This window comes from Dysidea avara, chromosome 10 (genome assembly GCF_963678975.1).
Source record: "Dysidea avara chromosome 10, odDysAvar1.4, whole genome shotgun sequence".
In the NCBI taxonomy this organism is placed as follows: domain Eukaryota; kingdom Metazoa; phylum Porifera; class Demospongiae; order Dictyoceratida; family Dysideidae; genus Dysidea; species Dysidea avara.
In genome coordinates this window covers 14,881,989-14,905,334 of record NC_089281.1, presented here as the reverse complement: position 1 = coordinate 14,905,334, position 23,346 = coordinate 14,881,989, and the positions used below count along the sequence as shown (strand labels likewise).

Below are 23,346 nucleotides of genomic sequence, written 5' to 3'. Positions count from 1 at the left end.
CTTGGTTATAAGTAAGAAGCTGGTGAATAAGCTTCATTCAGTAGGCCTCGTTACTTCGTTGTGGCTAGGCATTACTCAGAGGATAACTAACGAGATTAGTAACTTCGTTACTTGTAGTAATAATATTACGTAATATTAGACTTGTTACAGTAACTATATTACTTAGGTAACGAGTTACATTTGTAAGTAAAGTAGCTTGCATTATATTACCTGTTTTTATAGCGTATTTCGTTATATTACTTTGTTACCACAAAAGTAATAATATTACGTAACGCGTTACTCCCAACACTGGTAACTACTACTCTTGTAGACCATCACATGTACAGTTGTAAACTCCTAATAAAACTTCAGGACTACTATATTTCACCAACAGGATAGACAGCTAGTGATGTAGCCACATGTTAATGGTTGGACGACTGGTCCATTTATTGTTGTGAGGTTATGGTTGTGAGGAAACACTATAATAATCACACAAGATAAGATCAATAAAAAATTAGAAATTTTAAAATGGGAATAGGGATCGCTGAAAAAAGCCACCAAACAAGAAGGGATCGCTGGGGTGGTAATGTAAACCACAAATCCCTATTTTGACTCTCTGTCATAAATATTTAGTTACATGCTCCCCTGAGTCATTTTAAAATGAGTCAAAATAGGGATTTGTGGTTTACATTACCACCCCAGTGATCCCTTCTTGTTTGGTGGCTTTTTTCAGCGATCCCTATTCCCATTTTAAAATTTCTAATTTTTTATTCATCTAGTTTGTGTACTTTTTTTATTGATCCAGTAATGGATTTGTTTTATTGATAATGATAATTGTTGTAGATACTTAGAGCAATTTACAATTAGTGGCTGTCAAGTTCAGTGTAAGCTTGGTTGTTATCAGACACACTTGACTGCATTATTAGAGTATTTACCTGCTGCTCTTGGCTGTGGACGATGGTTATTATTTAAGGACAAGGAGCTTGTATGGCATTGGTTACATTGCTGTACAGTAGGATTACACACAATATTGAGCAGCTGTTGTCTAACTTGTCTTACTACATGTGTCAGGACTCTAGTCTCATAGTCATTGTTGCCACATTAGCATCCTAATGTAGTGTTCATGAATATACACACACCAAATGGTATGATACTAAGCTGGCTACCCGTCACAAGACAATTGAAGACATGGAACTCTGACAAGCATATAATTATAAGTTAAAATAGTTAGTGGTTGTGCATTTATTATTTCAGCCAAGACCGTAATCACATGCAGATTTTCAAGGGGGTGCATGGACTACAACATTGGCTCACTGGTGCACAGTAATATAAATGATAATATAATGCTATGTACAATATAGTTTTTCAACTAGAGTTTGTTGTTCATGTGAGTATTGTATCCATTGGGTATACCACAGTGAAGAAATCTATGTTGTGAACATGTATATGAATGCATATGGCTTCCCACAAACAATATGTGGCATCCACAAATAAATTGTGGCACACACCACTTCATACTCATACAGTTAGCCTGCAGAGTAGCTAGTCTACATGCACACACATCATTCACAACAACAAAGTCAGGTACTGTGTAGTTGTAATGTCTATTGTAAACCATGGGTTATCAACAGCATGAAGCCATGTTGTTTACACAATGTGGTCAGACAATTAAGGCACTCACAAATAAATTTAATTGTAATTAATACTAATACTGACTCCACCCAACTTTAGGCTTTACGCCGAAGGAAATATGGTTTATAGAAACTATATTCATAAAAATGAATAGTCTCTGGTATCAGCACTATCACTTCTTTATGTCTCTGAGAGAGCGCTTGTATGGTTGCTCATAGCAAATCGCGATCGTGCGCTTATAGGAAGAAGTAGACTATACTCACCACGCAGAGACGCTATGCGCGATCTTCTAAGTCTAAGAAGTGCTGTTGAGTACTTGATTAACGCTGCAACAAAACCCAAAGGAGCTCACACAACGGAATCTTGTAATTTTATTGTTACACGGCTTCTTTAGTATACAGAGCTGCTGCCAATAGTGTAATGGCGAAGAGAACTTAGAGAAAATTTTCGAGGCATAGGGTGGGTGGCGATCTGTGAAATACGGGCTTATTAATAGGTCATGGACACGCAGAGGGACTCAGTAAGCATGGCTATATAGTTTTTAGCACAAAAAAGTGGATAACTTTTGCTGTACATGAGTGAAACAAAATAATATTATGAATAATAATATGAACAAAATGGCAAATTTCAGTTTTGTCCCAAATACACATACTGTTTCCTTTTCACTTGATACTTACTAGTAGACCAATACTCATTGCAAATAACAACCAGAGAGTTGTTTTGAGTTGAAGGATGCTTTTAGGCGTGCACTCTATTAGAGTTTTTGCAAAAAATATGGGCGATTCCTATTATGAACCCACTATCGTGGTTCATGATGAACAAAACGGCAAATTTCAGTTTTGTCCCAAATACACATACTGTTTCCTTTTCACTTGATACTTACTAGTGGACCAATACTCATTGCAAATAACAACTAGAGAGTTGTTTTGAATTGGAGGATGCTTTCTAAGGTGGTTTTTAGGCGTGCGTTCTATTAGAGTTTTTGCAAAAAACATGGGCGATCCCTATTATGAACCCACTATCGTGGTTCATGATTACTACCACAAGTAATAAGGGAACTGTAAACTGAAACTAATTCATCAGCTATTTATAAATGTCTCAAAATACTCAACAGGTAGGATAGTCAGGTAGCATTTCACTAAATACTCTGATAGCAAATTGGTAACTGACATGTAAAATATTCCAATTTACAAGTAATCTAATGCTTGAAATGAAAAATCACTACCACAGAAATTCTTACACGAATGACAAACATCAGAAGATTCCACAATGACATACAATACTACCAGTATTGTAATACTGTATGTACATTTATTGTACTTTGGGTGAAAAGATCAAAGTGAAAAGTGTACTTTTATTTCCATATTGTACACCTGGCTGCACACTTCAAAGTTAGCAGGGTGCTGTATTTGTTTCAACTGTGTTGTATTTGCCCAAGTGCATGTGCTGTATTTTCCCTTTGATCCCAATACAGCACTGTTGAAACAGTAAACAAGTTGACCAAAGCATGACCAATGCCAGACACATTATCACATTCCTTTCACCAAACTACTGCAATGTTATGAAGCCATTCAACCATTAGGACATGTCAATCATAAACACATAGAACAATGCCATGACCTAAATACAAGTGGGCGAATTAACCTGAAAGCCATTCTTAGCGAATGCAGTTATAGTCAGCACTACAAAGTGACTCCTGTCCACGTTGTAAAGCCAGGTGGAACACGATAGTTGCTTTAGTGGTATTGTCCCTAGCGCCACACCATGGCTTCTATAAATGCTCTCTCACCTGCTAAACACGATATTAAGCCACTAGTCACAGACTTACTCATGGGTATTAATCCAGGCCTCCACCGAGGAACAAGCAACTGGCCATTTACTGTCGCTCTCGGCAACTCAAATCAATTGAAGCTACGTATGCGTAGCTACCTTCACGCTGGTGCAGTATGAATGAGTATGAATAATGCCTCGAATAGCTAGTTAATCACTGCAATACATACAGTCTCGAACTTACGAGGATAGGCACTCACCTCCTGCTACTTGGCGTCGCCCCCACACTTCGCAGCCACTACTTTAGCACAATAAACCAGTTAAAGCACCGCCAGGCTTGTGCAATATGGAAAAAAAATAGCAGCACTTGGGTATGGTCTCGAACCTAATACAGCACTCGGCTTTGCCTCATGCTGTATTAGTCTCTTGCCCATGCCCTCGTGCTATTTTTTCCATATTGCACTCGCGGTGATGCTTTAACTAGTATTTGGTGAACCAGCCCCACCCACCAAACATGATATGCATTAATCCTCAGAATATAGCAAGCCATATACAATTTATCTACTACATTACATGATACATTAGCTCACATGATCCACAACATTGACATTAGCTCCCTTCTCAATTAGCAACTTCACAACACCCTCTCTACCCAACCTTGTAGCCAACTGTAGAGGTGTTTCACCAACCTGTGGGAACACAACAGTTATATGACTTCACTATTCACTACATCACAACTACACTATTATTCAGGTTGTTAGTGAAAGTAACAAACTGAAATATGATCTGAAGTGTCCTATGGGTATTGTCTGTAGCTACATGTGTATGATGTAATCATTGTAATGTGACTTTGTGACATGTTTTGTGTTTACAAAACATGGGGGCATGCTACTAATTCCTATGGCTTCACAAGCAAAATCTTGGTTTTCATTGATCTGTGCTTGCTATCCATCCCCTTTTGTATCAGATGTGTTTGTGGTAATTAAAAATCACCATCTACAGTTAGAAGTGCTGACTGTAAGACTCAGTTTAGTATTTTAGACCTAAAGAATGAGAATTCTACAAATTTTGGATCTTGTAACAAAAGTATGGAAGTAATTTTTTGAAGTACTTTATCAATTGAGCTATTGAACTCTCCAAATTTTCTATGAAAAACAGTTATCTCCCCTTTTGAAGCCATAGTAGTCATTCATAAAAATCTGTTTCCATACTTTTAAAGATAATGTTATTACAAGCCACTGCAAGAATTTTTGGGGAGTTTCACAATTAGCTGTAGGAGGAGAATTGATTTTAGTGCTAAAATTACAGTGTTTTGTAACCACACCATAATTTGTACGTACTTCAGAGGATTTCACTCAGATTTGCACTAAACAGAAGTTCAATGTCTCAACTAAAACATGTTTTATTCATCAGGTGGAGAACAGTATCCGTGTTGGTTTTACAGCTTCATATAAAACACATAATTTTATTCGCAGAAGCCATAGGACATAGTTGCTTGCCCCCCTTAAGGTAATTGTTTGTGACTGTGTGTGTAGTGTGTACAGGTCCACACTGACAGATAATAAAATACACAGTCAGTAGTTAATGTGAAAATGTTATGTTATAACTTCACATACATTAGAAGGTATTGTGGTCTTTAAAACGCATTAAGAGACTTAATTGTTAGCAGGTCATTATAAAGTGGCTAGCAGTGTTGGGCAAGTTACTTTGTAAAAGTAACTAGTCACATATTACTTGCAACTGAACTATTTAGTTACAGTTACATATTATCCATAAAATTAAGTAACTATAATAATATTACATATTATATTACTTTGTGTCCACAGCCTTAAGCTGTCACGTGTGAAAATACCACTTTATCACGTGACATGATTGCGTTGTTGGACAATGTGCAAATCTTGGTTATAAGTAAGAAGCTGGTGAATAAGCTTCATTCAGTAGGCTTCGTTACTTTGTTGTGGTTAGGCATTACTCAGAGAATAACCAATGAGATTAGTAACTTCGTTACTTGTAGTAATAATATTACGTAATATTATACTCGTCACAATAACTATATTACTTAGGTAATGCGTTACATTTGTAGGTAAAGTGACTTGAGTTATATTACCTGTTTTTATAGCGTATTTCGTTATATTACTTAATTACCACAAAAGTAATAATATTACATAACGCACTCTAGGGACCTCCTCTAGACTTTACTGCATACAGTACTAATTTGCAAAATGTATTGAAAACCTAGCCAACAAAGTTGGTATACTGCAATTTGTCTTGAGTAAAAATGTTAAGAAATTATAATTTTGTAATTGAATCTAGGTCTAAAATACAATCTAACTAAGCCATACTGATAATATAGTTATACTGTAATATCAAGTAACAATATCATACCATCTATGAAATATCAAAACCACTCAGCACTATTATTAGTCTCTAATAAAACACTAAAATACTCTAATAGAACACACAGTATAAACCACACAACTAGTTCACTATTAACTACTACTCTTATAGACCATCACATGTAAACACTTAACACTTCCTAACAAAAGTTCAGGACTACTATATTTCACAAACTAGAATAACAGGCTAGACAGCTGGTGATGTAGCCACGTACAGTGGAACCTCAGTTATCCAAACCCCTTGGGACCAGGGGTGGTCCATAAGTCTAAAAAGTCTGTATCTCTGAAACTGTCTATAAGTAACCTTAAAATCGCATAAAGAACATTTAAAAAACAAATCAGTATTATCAACTACCCTAATAGAAAAGTCACTACTCTAATGAGTAGTCATTTCTGTAGTTCGGTTATTACTGAGAATCCGGATAAGAGGGGTCCAGTTAACTGAGGTTCTACTGTCCGTGGATACATCACCAGCTGTCTTAGTTTCAGCATGTTTACAGTTCCATGTGCCAATGGTTGGACGTCTGGTCCATTTGTTGTTGTGAAGTTATGGTTGTGAGGAAACACTGTAATCATCACACAAGAGATACCACAAGTAATAAGGGAACTGTAAACATGTGCTAAAACTACAGCAAGTAAAAATTCATCAGTTATTATGAATGTCTCAAAATACTCAACAGGTAGGATAGTCAGGTAGTACTTTCACTATAGATAGTCAAATTGGTAACTGACATGTAAAATATTCCAATTTTTAAACAGTAAAATTGAAAAATATTACTGCAAAATATCTTACAAGAGGTCACTTGAATGACAAACATCATCACAGAAGATTTCACAATGACATATTAGGTGATACAATAGTCCAAAGGTTACCAGTGTCATTTTGGTAAACCATCCCCACCCACCAAACGTGATATGTAGCTGCATGGAACTTGACATGTATTAGAAGATCTAAGAGACTTACTAGCAGGTCATTAATGGAGTTATGGGCCTCTTCTAGACTTTACTACATATATTACTAATTTGCAAAATGTATTAAAAACCTAGTCAAACATTTGGAGACCTAGTCAGCATTGGCTCAAACAAGGAGCCAACCTTCCCTTGACCACAAGAAATTGAAGTTGATGAGGATGATAGATTAGCAGATGCCACCCGTGGCAATGGAAATGAGCTATGCCCACTTTACTACAACAGGCAGAACCAAGGATAAGCATAAAGGCCCCTTGATACAAGATGGCTCATATAGGCAAGATGCTATATCCTATATATATACAGACTGACATGCTATGGCTATCCTTCTAAATATCCGGGGTTAGCGATCACGTACCATCATCACGGTCACCTTGTGCCATGTGTGTGCCAAGTGGTTAAAACATACAGTACAAGTCAGACACAAACACTACATTTTAAGAATCCAAGGCAAAGCTGAGAGTTTTTAACCCCCTGCTTTCTACTGTATAATATCTGAGTGGAGGAATTAGCTATCATGGTTCCTTGCTAATATATACCTTTGGCAGACAATCAGGGATGCTGCGCATTGCCATGCAATCAACATAATAACTGCTGGCAGCTTGATAGACACTGATGTGCATGCATATGGCATGCTTAGCCAGAGTTGGGGCAAAGGTCATGCACCTTATAACATGCAATTTTTATGTTGACGTGCTACTGTTGGTGGAACTCACCGGTACATGCATCATGTGATTGCTAACCCCGGATATTTAGAGGGATAGCCATAGCATGTCTGTACATATAGGGTATACCGACTTGCTTATATGAGGCAACTTGCCAATATTACTATTCACAATCTAGACAGATCCTCAATAAGTGACACAAAAAGTCATAGCAACATTTAATATTGAAATGCAATGAACGTAACCATAAACATTACTAGTGCTATAAAAATTATTAATTTCAAACTGTAATAGGCAGTATGTGAAATAACTTTTCAGACATGTGCTGACTTACTGTAAGGCCATTGTGAAAGTTGAGTGGACATCAAGAGATTTGACTGGACTTTTTAACTTGGTTGTTTTCCTGAGTTTTTACCAACTTGAATGTTTGCTTCTGCAAACATTGGGGCCACCTATGCGCTGCAGACCTGATACTACTCAACCACTCACTGACACTACAGTATTTTAAAGGATAAGTATTGGTCATATAAAAGAGCTTCTATGGAATTGATTCTGGGTTTTGTAAGAAATGAGTCATAAAGACTTCTGTCAAGGCCTTATACTTGCTTTTATATTCAAAGTTTTCTTATGCTGCCATGGCTTAGAAAATATTGTAGGTCTATCCCTAATGCAGTGTATCAAATGGTACGGTCGTACCGTTTAAGTGGAAATCCAGGTGAAAATTTTGCACATTGCCCAAAATTTCGCCTTTAAAAATCATCCTAGAGATATCTTATGAGACTAAAATCACCTTTACGGAATAGTACTAGTCCATATAATACATAAAACAGCATTAAATACAACAAAACGTTTACAGGTGGCCGGATACAGAATTTTAAAAATCGCCAAAAACTTGAATTTTAGACTGACTGCCTGACTGCCTGACTGACCACAGTCGCAAGTCTAGAGGCCAAACGAAGCAGTGCACGGCCACCATTTTACGCCACAATAACAAACTCACCAGTGGGATGTACCTTTTTGGGTTCTGACGAGTGTGTGCCCTCTGCGCCTTGTCTTTTCTTTTATCTTCAATCCGGCAGGCTGCTTGTCTTCTTCATCCAACGAAACCATATCGAGGCATTAATTTTCCATATCAACACTTTCTTGAAGCATCATAATAGACGCCACAAGATTATTTAAGGCGCTTAGACTACTGATATAATCTATGATGGAGGCTACTGTACAGAGGTACTGGTACTAGATAGCTTTCACGATAGGTCACAAGATCACGCCCATTCTTCATTCTACGCATTATCGATCTATCGATTGAAATCACAACCACGATGACGTACCCTGTGATAGCCAAGCGGTACAGCATGAGCAAAGTCAAGTTCTACTTTCATTGTGGGCTAATTTGAAGGCACATAATACAACATTGACAGCCTATTTATACAAAAACTGATAGAACCTTCTAGAGCTTGCCAGCTCAGCATATCTATAGTGCCACAAAAATCAAAATTACAATCAACAATGTTCAGTTCTTAAACGGTTTCCTGGGCTTGATCATTCAGGCTCCTGCTAGCTTCACACTTCTGCTGGTTTTCTATCACACTCCTCCCCCTTCTTGAACTTCAAATTGTCCGGTTGGATCATCCTCCCAAGATGGCATCCGGGACAGCACGTCAGCATTGGTGCATGTTGTCAGTGCCCCTCCTATGTTGGACCTGAAAGAGGTAAGGTTGTAATGCCAGACTCCATCTCATTAGTCTACTATTGTGATCCTTAAACTTTGTAAGCCACTGCAGTGCTCTATGATCAGTTTGGATCACAAACTCTCTGCACAGTAAGTATACCTGAAAAGCTTCAATACCTAACTTAATGGCTAAACACTCTTTTCTCTACTGTGGAGAACCTTCGTTCTCTAGGTAAAAGCTTTCTGATAAAAAAAGCTACTGGGTGATCGTATCCTTCGGCATCCTGCTGGCTCAGGACTGCTCCTACGATTTCCTTGCTCTGAATGAGCTGCCCGTTGTAGCCTCTGAGTCTGACTTCTGGTAACCACCATAAGGGCTTTTCCCCCTTCTCTGACCCTCAACAAACTTAACAGCTCCGGAACGTCTGTTCCCAGTAACACCAACTGTGGTAGTGTCTCTAATACTGCAGCCTCTACTGTCACAGCTTCCCCTCTACTTCCAATTCCACATTGGCGAGAGGATAGGCTACAGCATCCCCATGAGCATACTGGATTGTGACAGACTCACCCTTCATCAGCTTCTCCTCACTGACAAGGTCCCTATGGACTAAGGTTCTAGTACAACCAGTATCTAACACAATATCAGATACAAACTTACCATCTACCACCCCTTCACACTTATAGTTACCAATGGCTTACTGAGAGGACTTGAGGGGACTCTTTGGTCCACAATAAATTAAGACCCTTTAACAGCATCCTCCCCTTTCACAGGTATCGTCTTTTTGGGACAGTCCTTTGCTAGATGGCCAGGTTGTTTACAGCTGAAACATACCTTTGGGTTGCTCCTCTTTGGCTCCATACCTGGAGTCCACAGATCCCTCTTCCTGGCTTGTCTGTAATTCTCAGCCAGTCAACCAGCTTCCTCACTGGTTTGGGGTTTCCTCTCCTTGACCCACACCCTGACTTCTTCAGGTAAAACATCAACAAATTGTTCCTAATAAGCTTATCAACCACTCTGCACACCCTTTTAACCATTTCTCTGCCAGATCCCGGACACGAATAACCAGCTCTACAGGAGTTTCATTTTCCTTTGGCTTCACTTCACGGAATCGTCGTCGGTATGTTTCTTCATTAATGTCATAACGACGAAAAATGGCCGCCTTGACCCTATCATAGTGTCTAGCATCCTGGTCGCTCATAGCAGCATAAGCAAGTCTAGCCTTCCCCGTCAGCTGAGGAGCCAAAATTGCTGCCCATTTGTCTCTCTACACCATGGGCTTCTACTGCTCTCTCGAAGGTGGTGAGAAAAGCTTCAATGTCGTCGTTCTCCCCCAGCTTGGTAAGTTTCAGTGACTCAGGTCCTACCTCTACGCGCCGTGGCCTTCGCTCCATTAGCCCTCGAATCAATTCTTCATACTGCCTCCTGTCAGCTTCCCGTTCAGCCCGTCTTTCTTCTTCATAGTGGTGCTGTTCTTCAGCCGTGCTTTCTCAAAGAGTTCTCGCTCTTCTTGGCGTCTCTCCTCTTGCCTATGGGATTCCTCCATCCAGGCTTTAAGAAGGTCTGTGAGTTCTGACATCTCGGACCCCTAGCTTGTTTCTGGCTGGTATATTTTCCCAGAATGTAGCATACACAAGCCAGTAAGCCTGTCACTGCCGGAACGAAGTGAGCACCAAGTGTGATAGCCACGCGTACAGCACGAGCAAAGTCAAGTTCTACTTTCATTGTGGGCTAATTCGAAGACACGTAATACAATATTGACAGCCTATTTATACAAAAACTGATAGAACATTCTAGAGCTTGCCAGCTCAGCATACATAGTGCCAAAAAAATCAAAATTACAATCAACAATGTTCAGTTCTTAAACGGCTTCCTGGGCTTGATCATTCAGGCTCCTGCTAACTTCACACTTCTGCTGGTTTTCTATCACATACCCCTTTTAAGCTAGCTGTATTTCAGTGACCACACACCTTCAAGTTAGAAGGCTGACTTGAGATACTCTAATGATCGATCAAAATCACGCCCCTTTTGGGCAAGCACACATCTTTGCAGGCTGACTCGAGATACTCTAATACAGTAGTCACTCTAGTAGAACAGTCACATGTTTATAGCTAGCTGTATAGTAGAGCGACTAAGTGAATAAATCGTTCACTTTTGATAAAAGCACCAAACTTGGTACAACATTTGCTTAATTCATACTATTTCATATTAGATACGGTGCCATTAAAATTACCAATCATATCATGCTCAAAGAACCCAAAAAGTAAAATCAGTACAAAATGAATTGGGGAAGCTATAAAAGTGCTCGAGCTGGCTCAGTTGTAAATATACTGGAACTTTGCATCTGAATAGACATGCAAGGGATGGTCATATCCAAAAACTGATCAAAGGAGGTGTCCATCCAGGTCATTAGCTTGGTTAACAAGCACAGAGGGTCATGGTATATGAAGCCATAGATGTACAAGACAATATTTCTATTGGATCATACCTGTACTTTTAACACTGAAATATTGGCTGCATTAGAAGTGCACTTACATGGTTTCCTGAGTAGCTATTAATGGGCTTATAACCTAAGTTTCAAAACATATCCTAAGGCAATGATTTTGACGTGGTACTGTATCTCAAATGATTTAGTATACCTTACTCAACTTCCACAGAAAATTTGGTGCTTTTATCATAAAGTGAACAATTTCATCAAAATTTGTTGCTTAGCTGCTCTACTAGTATGCCTTAACAAAAACTAAACAAACTGGTATATTAAAAATTATGAATTTAAAAATGTAGTAGGAATCCAAATGATAAAAAGTAGTGAAACATGAGATGAACGATGGTAGCTATTACAGCATAGCTATCCTACTTTGGCATGGTACAGCAATTATTTTGTGTTCAATGCCAAAGTATGGATTCCTACCGAGCTATGCTACCATCGTTCATCTCTTGTTTCACTACTTTTTATCGCTTGGATCCCTACTTCATTTTTAATTCATAATTTTTAATATACAGTGAACATAAGAGATGCACTGATATCTTGTTCAGTCTAGCAAGTATGAACTGGTTGTACAGGTGATCATGAGCACCACAAGTATAAGTACTACTGTAAATCAGGTTATAAATACATTTTACTACTGCAGTACAGACAAGTAGGCTGGCATAGCATAGTAAACTGTTAACCTCAGAGTACATCTTGGGCATGCCTTTGTGGTCACCACAGACCGGCCTCTCTCCTAACCCAATATAAACTTTGCTACACTTTGAAAGGACACTATTTCCAGATGAAATATCAAAACCACTCAGCACTATTATTAGTCTCTAATAAAACACTAAAATACTCTAATAGAACACACAGTATAAACCACACAACTAGTTCACTATTAACTACTACTCTTATAGACCATCACATGTAAACACTTAACACTTCCTAAAAAAAGTTCAGGACTACTATATTTCATCAATTAGAATAACAGGCTAGACAGCTGGTGATTTAGCCACATACAGTGGAACCTCAGTTATCTGAACCCCTTGGGACCAGGGGTGGTCCATAAGTCTGAAAAGTCTGTATCTCTGAAACTGTCTATAAATAACCTTAAAATAGCATACATAAAGAACATTTTCAAAAATTTCAGAATTGCCAACTACCCCAATAGAACAGTCACTACTCTAATAGAGTAGTTATTTCCGTAGTTCAGTTAACTGAGAATCCGGATAAGTGGGGTCCAGATAACTGAGGTTCAACTGTACGTGGTTACATCACCAGCTGTCTTAGTTTCAGCATATGTTTACAGTTCCATGTGCCAATGGTTGGACAACTGGACCATTTGTTGTTGTGAGGTTATGGTTGTGAGGAAACACTATAATCATCACACAAGAGATTATTACCACAAGTAATAAGGGAAATGTAAACATGTGCTGAAACTAAAACAAGTGATAATTCATCAGTTATTATGAATGTCTCAAAATACTCAACAGGTGGGATATAGCACTTTCACTAAATACTCTTAGAAAGCAACATGAATAATTCTCTTTGATGTTGACACAGGTTACTTATACACTTAGAGACCTGAGGTTAGGGCTCTAAGTTTCATTTAGAGACCTGTTGTCATGTGAGACTGTTATGGTACATTAAACAGTACTTCAAAAAGTTTTCTATGTCACTGATTTAATTGGTGGTTGTATGGTTAGTGAGATTTGGGTTTTTACCTTCATCAGTCATACCAGCACCTGACCAAGCTAGCTGTCAAACCAAACAAGCCAGTTGCTTGATGCATATTACACAACTAGCTAGCCATCAGTGAAACTATACAGCAAGCACATTTGTATTCATCTGCTTGTCAGCACTGTCGCCATTAGACCATCAACACACTTCAGCTGTGCTATTGCACCTGTTTGCAACTTTTTTTCACTTGGTAGCCAGTCGCAATAAAGCTTGTCACTTCGTGGCCAGCTGTAATAAAGCTTGTCGCTTAGTGGGCAGTTGTAATAAAGCTTGTCGCTTTGTGGCCAGTTGTTATAAAGCTTCTCGCTTTGTGGCCAGCTTGTCGCTTCTTAGCATTAGCTAGTAAACAAGCCTTGGAACTAAATAACAGATGCTAAAACAACACTAAACTGGCCACCGAGGGGTCTGTCACCTACCTGAAATATCGTCGAAGCTTAATGTGAAATTTGAAATAATATTATATATAAAATATTTCAGGATAATTCCGTATATTTCCGAACACTTTAATTATTAAATGCAATTCACGTGTATAATATTTCACAGAACCTCGGGCAGAAATAGGCGCTACAGGCCACCAACTAATTTTCTGCATTTCGCAAAGTTAATTTTATCAACGAAATAGTGTGTGTGACCTTGTGTGAGATCCTCTCTGGAGTTGGATTCTGCAGTGGCGCAGCAATTTTCATAGCTACTGCGGTTTGTTTCCGGGACTTATCGTCGGAGTTTTGGAACGAGATCCGCTAGCTGAATCTTCTTATTAGTCGTCAAATTATCCAAGCATTCAGTGAGTTTATGTCAGCACTTAATTATATGTAGCTATCTAATACATACAGGTAATAGAAGTAAACAGTCTGAATTTAGCTAGCTATATACCTGTACAGTCAGTAGCTGCAAGAAATACAAGCGTGCATGTAGCTATATGAACTACCCTGACAAGCAATTATTTTGTAAGCTTTCTGCTGTAGGGGAAGAATATTAATATTATTGCAATCAACTGTCATACAAGTTCAACACTATTATACTGCTAGCACGTGCTAATGTAACCAGACATTCAATTACTTTTCTCTTCAAATACATTTGTTAGAGTACAGATATATCCTAGTAAGTGCTATGCTGTTTGTGCCATGTGGAGCTCATGAAATCCTAATTATACCAGGTAGTAATTAAAGCTGTTTTGTTAGCCAGCTAATTCCAGGGGATTTACATGTGAACAGAGCAATGTGACCAAAAATATTATTCATGCTTGACACCTGTTATTAGCAAGTGAATCCAAAGCCCACAAATCACTATAGAGACAGCTTGTCATAAACATGATTCTGTTCTATGGTCCCATTTGTTTTCAGTCTATATGCCTAACCATGATATGACTGGATGGATAGTCAGCTTTTGGGCACACCAGAAAAACTCTTTATTTCAGTAATTAAATTTTTAAGTAAATGTGACAACTATCAAGCTTCAAGTTAGCTAAAAGATATACAGACCATGTAGTAATTTTACAAGCGTGGGACACCAATTTACTTACAAATTTGGCGATTCGTTGAAGCAATAAAAATGAAACAAATTTTTTATTTAGGAATGGAATTATTTGTCAACAAAGTCATTTTGTCACAATTTGTCACACTTAATCATCACTCACAACACTTAATGCATTACAGCCATAAAAAAAAAGTTAATTTGAAATGCATTAGACATGTCATATCTCTGGAGTGTGTAAATTTTAACACAGCACAGTTGAAAACCTACTGCCTCCTTTCAGTGACTGGTATCCCAAAATAGGTTTTTCGAAAATTAGGCCACGTAGTGGCTATTTATATTCATCCAAAATCATAACATAATAGAGTTTCACTTCATGTTACTTCATGTTAAATAGGAGCCAAGAAACTGTTATAGAAACATGTATTCCATGGCGTCTACATTATAGATACATCAATCACACTACATATCCAGGAATTGAAATGTATATGATGTAAACTGACATACTATGCTGTCCTGGAAATTATCCATGCATGTTTTATTATTTACAACAGCTGTTTGGTCTGCAAGCTCAAGGTACAGAGCCAAGATTTCATTCTTCCAGAACATTAATCACATCATACATTATTATCGGGAGTATGGAAAACCCGGAACGCCGGAACATGCGATTGGAATCACGTGCAAGTACTAGCATGCCGGATTATAAAGATTCCACATGAACTAATATGAGAGTGATCGTTAATTGGAATACGCATTAAATTATTTACCTGAAAACCATCTTTCTCAGCCAAAACTTCATCTAAGCATTCCTAACTACACAATCGCTACAATCCCAAGACATAGTTTTGCTACACTTAACACAAGCTAGCTAGCTAGCCTACTGGTAGTCAGTGACCGAATTTATTAGAGGCATCCTTCAGTACAAAAATGGATTGTAGCGACTTAGCACAGCACTAGCTAGAAGTTGCATTATCTTTCAAATCATTTGGTTATTAGTTAAGGGTATGGAGTGTAGCTGAGATAGCTGGGGTGGTTTAGGATGCATGGTTATGTGCACTAATCCTAATTAACGCTCGATTTTCTGTTGACTTATCTTACATCCTGCAGATTGGGTGCAAGTAAGGATTATATAAATGCTATAGAACATATTAGCAGACAATGTTTCTTCATTCCTCTGTGTAGTATTTATAATCTTGCATGCTAGTGCTTGCACGTGACTGCAATCGCAAAAATAACGCTGTTCCGGCCGATCCGGGTTGTTCTGGCGTTCCTCCCATTATTATCTACACTCTTACATTCCTACGACTGAGCACAAAACTAGTCCAGGTTGCGCAAGCCACAGAATATACTCTACCATGGAGGACAGCAAGTTTTTAACATTAATGGAGCAATCCATTCCTGAATATGCTATGAATTGCTTTATTAATGCTGGCTATGACACGCCAAATGTTGTGGTACAAATGGAAATTGAAATAGTTTGGATGAAATTGAGTCATTTATTTTAAAGCATTACTCTGATGATGATTCTTGCTTTCCACCTACTGTGCATGAAAGCTAGGAGAGATACTTCTGCAACCACATCAATGCACAGGAAATTTGTATTTCCTCCAGGGCATAGAATCAGAACTACAGATTTCATTATTTCTGTAAAATCAAAATTTGCTTTAGCTGGAAAGAAGCGGTCTTCTTCTAGCACATTTTCTGCAAAGAAACAAAAAATTTCAAAAACAGATGAAACTAGTACAACAAAAGAGAGAGCCCACACTACATATGACCTGAAGGAAATAGCCGATGATGCCCGAAAAAGAATTGCTGATTGGCCACGAAAGTAAGCTGCAGATGGTGAAAATTATCTATCAGAACTGAAGGAATTTAAAGATTACAGAGTTTCTGTAAAGTTAGACCACTCAGAACACCCTTGTGCATCTGTTTATTGTGAATTGTGTGACAAGTCATATAAATTGATGTCTAAAAAATCCAAACTTACAATGATACTTTCAAATTGGACGAGCTATATTGAAAAGCATCTTGCATCCCAACTTACAATGATACTTTCAAATTGGATGAGCTATATAAAAGCATGTATTGAAAAGCATATGATTAAAGACGACAAGGGTGTAGGGGTACTGAAAACAAAGCCAAAGCAGCAGCCTTTGTTTAAATTGTCAACAGATCAGCCAAAACACAAAAGAGTCAACCATCAATCATTAGCCACAGTAAAGATGTATCTCCAAGTGAAGAAGGTAACAGCGTCGTTGGGAGTGGTGATTCCTTGATTTCTAAAGACAAATCTCAAGTTGAACATGAGAAAGAAAGTTTGCTGCACACCAAACAATGACAGCAAATCCACAGCTGATAACAATGAGGTTGTAGGTGATAGTGCCAACATCAACTCTGAGCCTCAGGATTTTTGTAAGGCCCCTCTTGCTGTGGTGGATCAAGAGGGGCAGTCAATTTCATCACAACACAGGCCTAAGGTTTACAGTGATTGGTCTTATGCTGTTAGGCAAAGCAAGCTGCACTTAAAATTTGTCCTTAATCAGTATTTATTGACCAATTACTGTCCTATTGTTGATAAAATCTCAAAGGCTCTGGAAGATTTTACACCACCACCGTGTACCGATAAGGAGTCTGACTCATTGCTTCCTGAACATTTTTCCACACCATTGCTTCGTTCGTGAGCTGCTGTATACTGCTTGTGAAAATTGTAAACATGTGCCACAAGCAAGAAGACATACTAAAATAGTGAAGAAAATTTTCACTTTCAGTGCTACTGCGGACAGGATCCTCTGGATATGAACTACTTCATAAAAACATGCCAGTGGCTCTTCCATCATTATCTACTGTCAAATGAGAGGCTGCAAAGCGGTATACTCCATTGATTGAAAGCGAATTTTCTTTTCATTTGATCAGCTTGTTGCTCATTTAGAAACATACAGTGCATCTAGAGTGGCGTCTATATCAGAGGATACTACAAGAGTAATATCTAGAGTAGAGTGCGATCAAGCCAAGGATAAGTTAGTTGGCTTTGTCCTGCCACTTGACAAAGATTCGTTACCGTTGTCTGGGTCATTTCAGGCAAGCTCTTTAAGCACAATAGAAGCAATGTTTGAAAACAATAAAAAAGCTTCCAGTGCTTATGTTTACATGGCACAAACACTTTCACCAAACACACCACCATTTTGTTTGTGCTTAATTGGTACTGATAACTGCTTTGATGCTAACATGGTGGCATTATGATGGATATATATTGTGAAGGAGTGTAAAAAAAGAAATGTTGAAGTGATCAGTTTCGGTGCTGATGGGGATGGTAGGTTGTTGACATCAATGCGTGTAGTGTCAAAGTTGTACAATTACACTTCAAAGAAATATGACTACGTTTTACTTGAAAGTGGTGCGTCATTGGTGGGTTCAGTGCCAAAAACTTGGAAATCTTGGTTTTTCATCGAAGTTGAAGAGGCTGTGTGCTTTGTTCAAGATACAGTGATTTGGGTGTGAAACTGAAAGCGCGGTTACTTACTTTATCACAAGTTTTACCAATGGGTAAATATTCAGCATTAGCCTCACACCTTCACTTGCTTCAAGCAACGTATCACAAAGAACAGATCTTGATCATCAAGACAGGCAAAATTTTGAAGCTGTGAATCGAACAATCAGCATAAACATGTTAGCTTTGTTAGATAGTTTTCCTGACTCAAAGGGTACAAGATGTTACGTACAGATGATGAAAAGCATTGTAAACAGCTACTTAGATAAGCAGTTGAGTCTTTTGCGTCGCATAGAAGAAGCCTGGTTTGCTCTGTTTTTTGCAAGATACCGGAGGCAGTGGATTGTCTGCTACAAGAAATATAGTCTGGAGACCAACTATATTTCGTTAAATAGTTATATTTGTATTGAGCTGAATGCTCACTAATCCTGCTTCTGATGCTATTAAGGGACAAAAGTAAATCAACTGGAGTTGATTATCATTTTTTCCCCGTGGCTGCTTTGCTCACAGCCATGCGAGAAAGGTTTCCGTGCTGCTAGGAGCATGACTCCTACCATTTCCAAAATGGTGAATTTCAATATTCTTGGCTTGCTAAGGAGGATTCACAAATTGCAAATTCAAATTGAGATAGAGTCTCAAAGCAGTAGCACTGGTATCATTTTCCCAAACACCACTGCTAAGGGTAATGATAGAGAAAACCAACACTCTGTAAAGACCATTACAAATGCAAATATAGAAGAGGCAGTAAGATCAGCATTGCAAAAAGCCAAGAATTCCATTAAACATTTGGGTATGAAAGATATGCTAGTGCAGAGTGATAACTGGGACAACGTGTCGTTTGGTGATGTAGGTGATGTAGGTGATGTAGAAGAAAATTACGGAGAAGATTTAGTAGAAGAAAATGATGACAATGTAAAAGATGATGGCAAAATTGAAGTGCAAGAAATGGACAGACAGAAAGAAATGGACAGACAGAAAGAAATGGACATACCAACAGAGTCACAGCTAAGTGTACGAGAATGCGAAGATATAATGGAAGAATTAGAAGTAATGTATAGGCATGAAATAATTGATCAACCCTTGAAGAAACAAATTAATTTTGTATGTTGAAAGAAGATAAACAATGCAGATATCGATGGATCTGATGAAAGTACTATTCCACTGTACAAGCCAGTTGAACAAACTACTACAAGCAATGACAAACCAACTAAAATAAGACTGGACCAAAGGTTCCTTGAAGTAATTCACAATGGTGAACCTCTATAAATCAGGAAATCTACTTTAGTTTGGCTTTTACAAGAAAGGGAACAAGTGTCAAGTGATCATCTGTTTAGGGTAAGAGCTAAGCAGCCCTATAATACTAGCACAAAATTGCTATTACCTTCTACAAATATTGATAGCTCTATCCCAATAGTAAACAATGATATCAAATCGGGAGAGTTCTACATTTTTTTGGATAAGTTGGTAAATGGTATCAGCATAGTTAGAGTAGATCAATTCGCCAAGTACAAAGAGAAGTTGAAGAGAGACAGACAGGTTAAAGAAAATAAAGTCTCTATCCACTCTAACATTGGAGCACTTTGTTCTTGATTCATATGTGCATCTAGTACCAGTGAGTAACGCACGTTCACTTATACAAATGATCGGCCTGTTGCCTATACACAAATTTCAAAGGCATATATTTGCACATTGTCTGAAGGATGTTTCTCTAAAGTGCAACATACATGCACAGAAGTGAACGGTACCATAATTAATCATCAGTCACATTCCAATCTATACACAGCAAGAGAATTAACGATAAATGAAGACACGGCATCTTTTATTCATAACTGCATAAATACAACAATTGGAGCAAGTATCACCAAGCAGAATTACAATAATGAAATTGTAGTGTTGTCATCAGATGATGGGAGCAACAACATGTCAAATGTTATACCACTTTGGGTAACCCATGGTAAACACAAATTAACTATAAAAGATAAACATCTTATTCAGACTGGAAAGCAATTAACAGACACAATTGTTAACTTAGCAAGTGGATTACTCAAGAAGCAATTTCCACACTTTGGAGGTTTTCAGTCAACTTTGTTGCAAAATTCTAAATTGAATTCTCAGCTCAGAAATCCTAAACACACCATTCAGGTTATATATCTTGAAGCAGAGAAGCATTGGGTTACTATTTCCACAATAGGTTGCGATGAGCATACAGTAAATCTTTATGATTCCTCTTTAAGTAATGTTCCATTATCTGTTGAGCAGACAATTGTAGCTTTGCTGAAGCCGAAATTCCCAGTCACAGTTAAAGTTAAAAATGTTATTAAGCAAGTTGGCTCCGCATGATTTAGCTTACTAAATTCATTGGCTAATCTCATCAACTGCAGTTTGCTGGTTTTGTGGCTATCAATTATGAATATAATAGTTTATGGCTTCAATGAATCGTATTTCGTGGCTTACTTCAGTTTCCACTGTACTAATAATGCTAGTGGCTGGTTTCTTTTTAGGAATTCATGGGTTATATCAGTTTTGCTCAACTCCATTCAATACGCTATGTACGCCGCCATCTTGATAAGTAACTAAATGACATCATTTAAAGTATCAGTTGGTATCGGGAATTTATAGCTTTACCGATACAAGTGCGATACCGGTATCGGTGCATCACTATTTGATAGTACAGGTCCCACAGAGTTGTGTGGCCAGAGACATGTGGGCATAAGAATTTGGTGTTGGTCACATTTTAAGTAAGCATGTATAATTGTGCATGAAAGTGTGTGTCTTGATTTTAAAAGGAATTCAATTAGACAGCTTACGTAACTGCTGGTTACATCAGATGACTACACTTCAATTCAAACAACTGCATTGTGTTGCCAAGACGATTAGTGTGTGAACATCATTGGCACATATTAATTAGCTACCGTCGAATCTGGGTGTATTTCACCAGACCCTTACTTTTTGTGAAAGGGCGGGTGGCACCAGACTAATTATTGGGAACAGTGTGTGTTGAAAACCCTCTCGTATACAGTGATTGATTATTATCATCCACTATGTCAGTAAACCACTGGACTAGTGATAACAGGTGAACACCACAAGCATAAGAAAATAGTGTACACAATTTGGATAATGTTTGTAACTCCACTAAACAGTTTGGTTGTGTACTAACAACCTCAACAATAAGTTTACTGAAGCCATATAACTCACACACTAAAAACTCTATTAGCTCACCTCATCCACTGCATGAATATCTGCACCCTTTTCAATTAGGAGTTTCGCCATATCCACACTATTACACCAATGTAGAGGTGTAGCACCAAACTGTGGGAACACAACAGTTATATGGCTTTAATTTACTATATTAACACAAACTACTAGTATAACACCTGAATTAGATGGATCACATGATCCCATAGTACAACAGATAAAAACTATTATTTATGATCTCATATACGATACAAAATGGCCTAATGAGGGACTTTACGGAGAAAATTTTGAGTGCGTTACAATCACCATCTCAACCTTTCATCCCCACTCCCTCATTAGCTCAGGTTGAGAACACTAACCCTCTAATGGTAGTCATGGCTACAACTAGTGAAGGGTCACTTTTTTACTTTTGTCTTCACATGATCATACTAGCTCCACTCATAATCTGCACAATACGTTAAAGCACACTTCCTACACTAGTTCATCAGTGAAGCCATACAAATTGCTAAGAATGGTACTAGATGGTTTTACTGGGTTTGGATACCAGTCAGCCTGTTAAAATGAAAGATAAATGTATTCTAATAAAACATCAGAGTATTCTGAAGCCAATGAGATTACCTAATGCACAATTTCAAAAGCTTCTTATTACTTTTAGGACTGTTCTGTTAAGGTGGTGCTGAACCAATTAAGTCCAGCGGCACAAAACAATTTGTTCAACTCACATACTTAATGGGTGGACTAAAACTTTGCTAGTAGTATACAACTTAATCTATCCCTAAAAAGCTATTCTGACATCCTGTGATGCTTTAGTTTTATGAACTACCTTCCCATACTAACTTTCCTGACCTGAAAGCATAAAATTAACAATCAGTGACCTATTCACAACTGGAAAAGAAAACCAGTTCTGGCTTACTAACACTAACAATATTATTGACCAGAGTTCTGGAGTAGTTATTTAACATGCAACCTTTAGCTCCCTATACTTGAGCTCCCTGCTGGGGTTTGATTAGCTGGCTATGTGGATAAGCTGGGTATGTGGATTAACTCTCTAAAGCTTCCCAAGTTATGTATACAAAAGTGATATTTGCCCCATACCCATGTGTACAGGTTTCCTATATATGTATACGAGTCCGATTTGCATATGGGCTATCCTGTGTGTATGAGCTATCCCATAAATTTACGGGACAGAATATGTGTATGGTCCATAACAGTACTAGTAGAGCATTGACAGAATTTTTCGCTTTGTGATAAAAACATCAATTTCACTGTGGAAGTTGAGTAATGTGTACCATATGCTGATAGTAAAGTAGGGTTGAAAACTGCTTTAAAAAACTGCCGTACACTCAAATACCCTAATAGAGCAGTCAAGCACTTCATATAAACATCTCTTTAAAAGGTAGTCAAAAAATGAAAAAAAAAAAACTTGTGTGTTTGCAGGAATAAAACTACAGCCCATAATAGTTACATCCGTTACCATTGTACCAACTGATTCCAAGCATGTCACACTGGTTTATAAACGCTGTACCAAACAGTACAGTAGTACTGTTTAAGTAGAGATCGCCCCTAAAGTGACATGCATATGGCATGTTATTTGTAACAAAAATACCTCTATTATCACACCTCTTTTTATTACACCTATGTTATAAGCATCACCTTATAATCCCTTATTCATATGCTTATAACAAATCCTTTATAATAAGCCTTACAACAGCTACTTTATATGATGATAATCGAGATGATATCAATAAGAGGCCAAATGTATCGATGTGCTGGATGCTAAATTCTTAACAAATGAAATACAGAAATAAACGGAGGTAACTGTAAGGATTGCTACGCCACGTGAAAGATTAGCAAAACAGGCTGATGGTGCAATAATAGTGTCGTTAGTGATGGTGAG

At 37.9% G+C, this 23,346-nt stretch overlaps 2 protein-coding genes across 3 annotated transcripts in view; one reads left to right on the top strand and one right to left on the bottom strand.

Annotated features, from left to right (window-relative positions):
• The window catches only part of LOC136268196 (CLIP-associating protein 2-like), a 161,743-nt gene that overhangs the window by 81,196 nt on the left and 57,201 nt on the right, over nucleotides 1-23,346 (top strand). The gene's annotated exons all lie outside the window — the stretch shown is intronic.
• The window catches only part of LOC136268185 (uncharacterized), a gene marked incomplete in the record, with an annotated part of 163,046 nt that overhangs the window by 94,380 nt on the left and 45,320 nt on the right, over nucleotides 1-23,346 (bottom strand). The window contains 2 exon segments of the mRNA XM_066063444.1: nucleotides 3,972-4,070; nucleotides 21,474-21,563. Of these exon segments, the coding sequence (XP_065919516.1) occupies nucleotides 3,972-4,070; nucleotides 21,474-21,563 (189 nt within the window).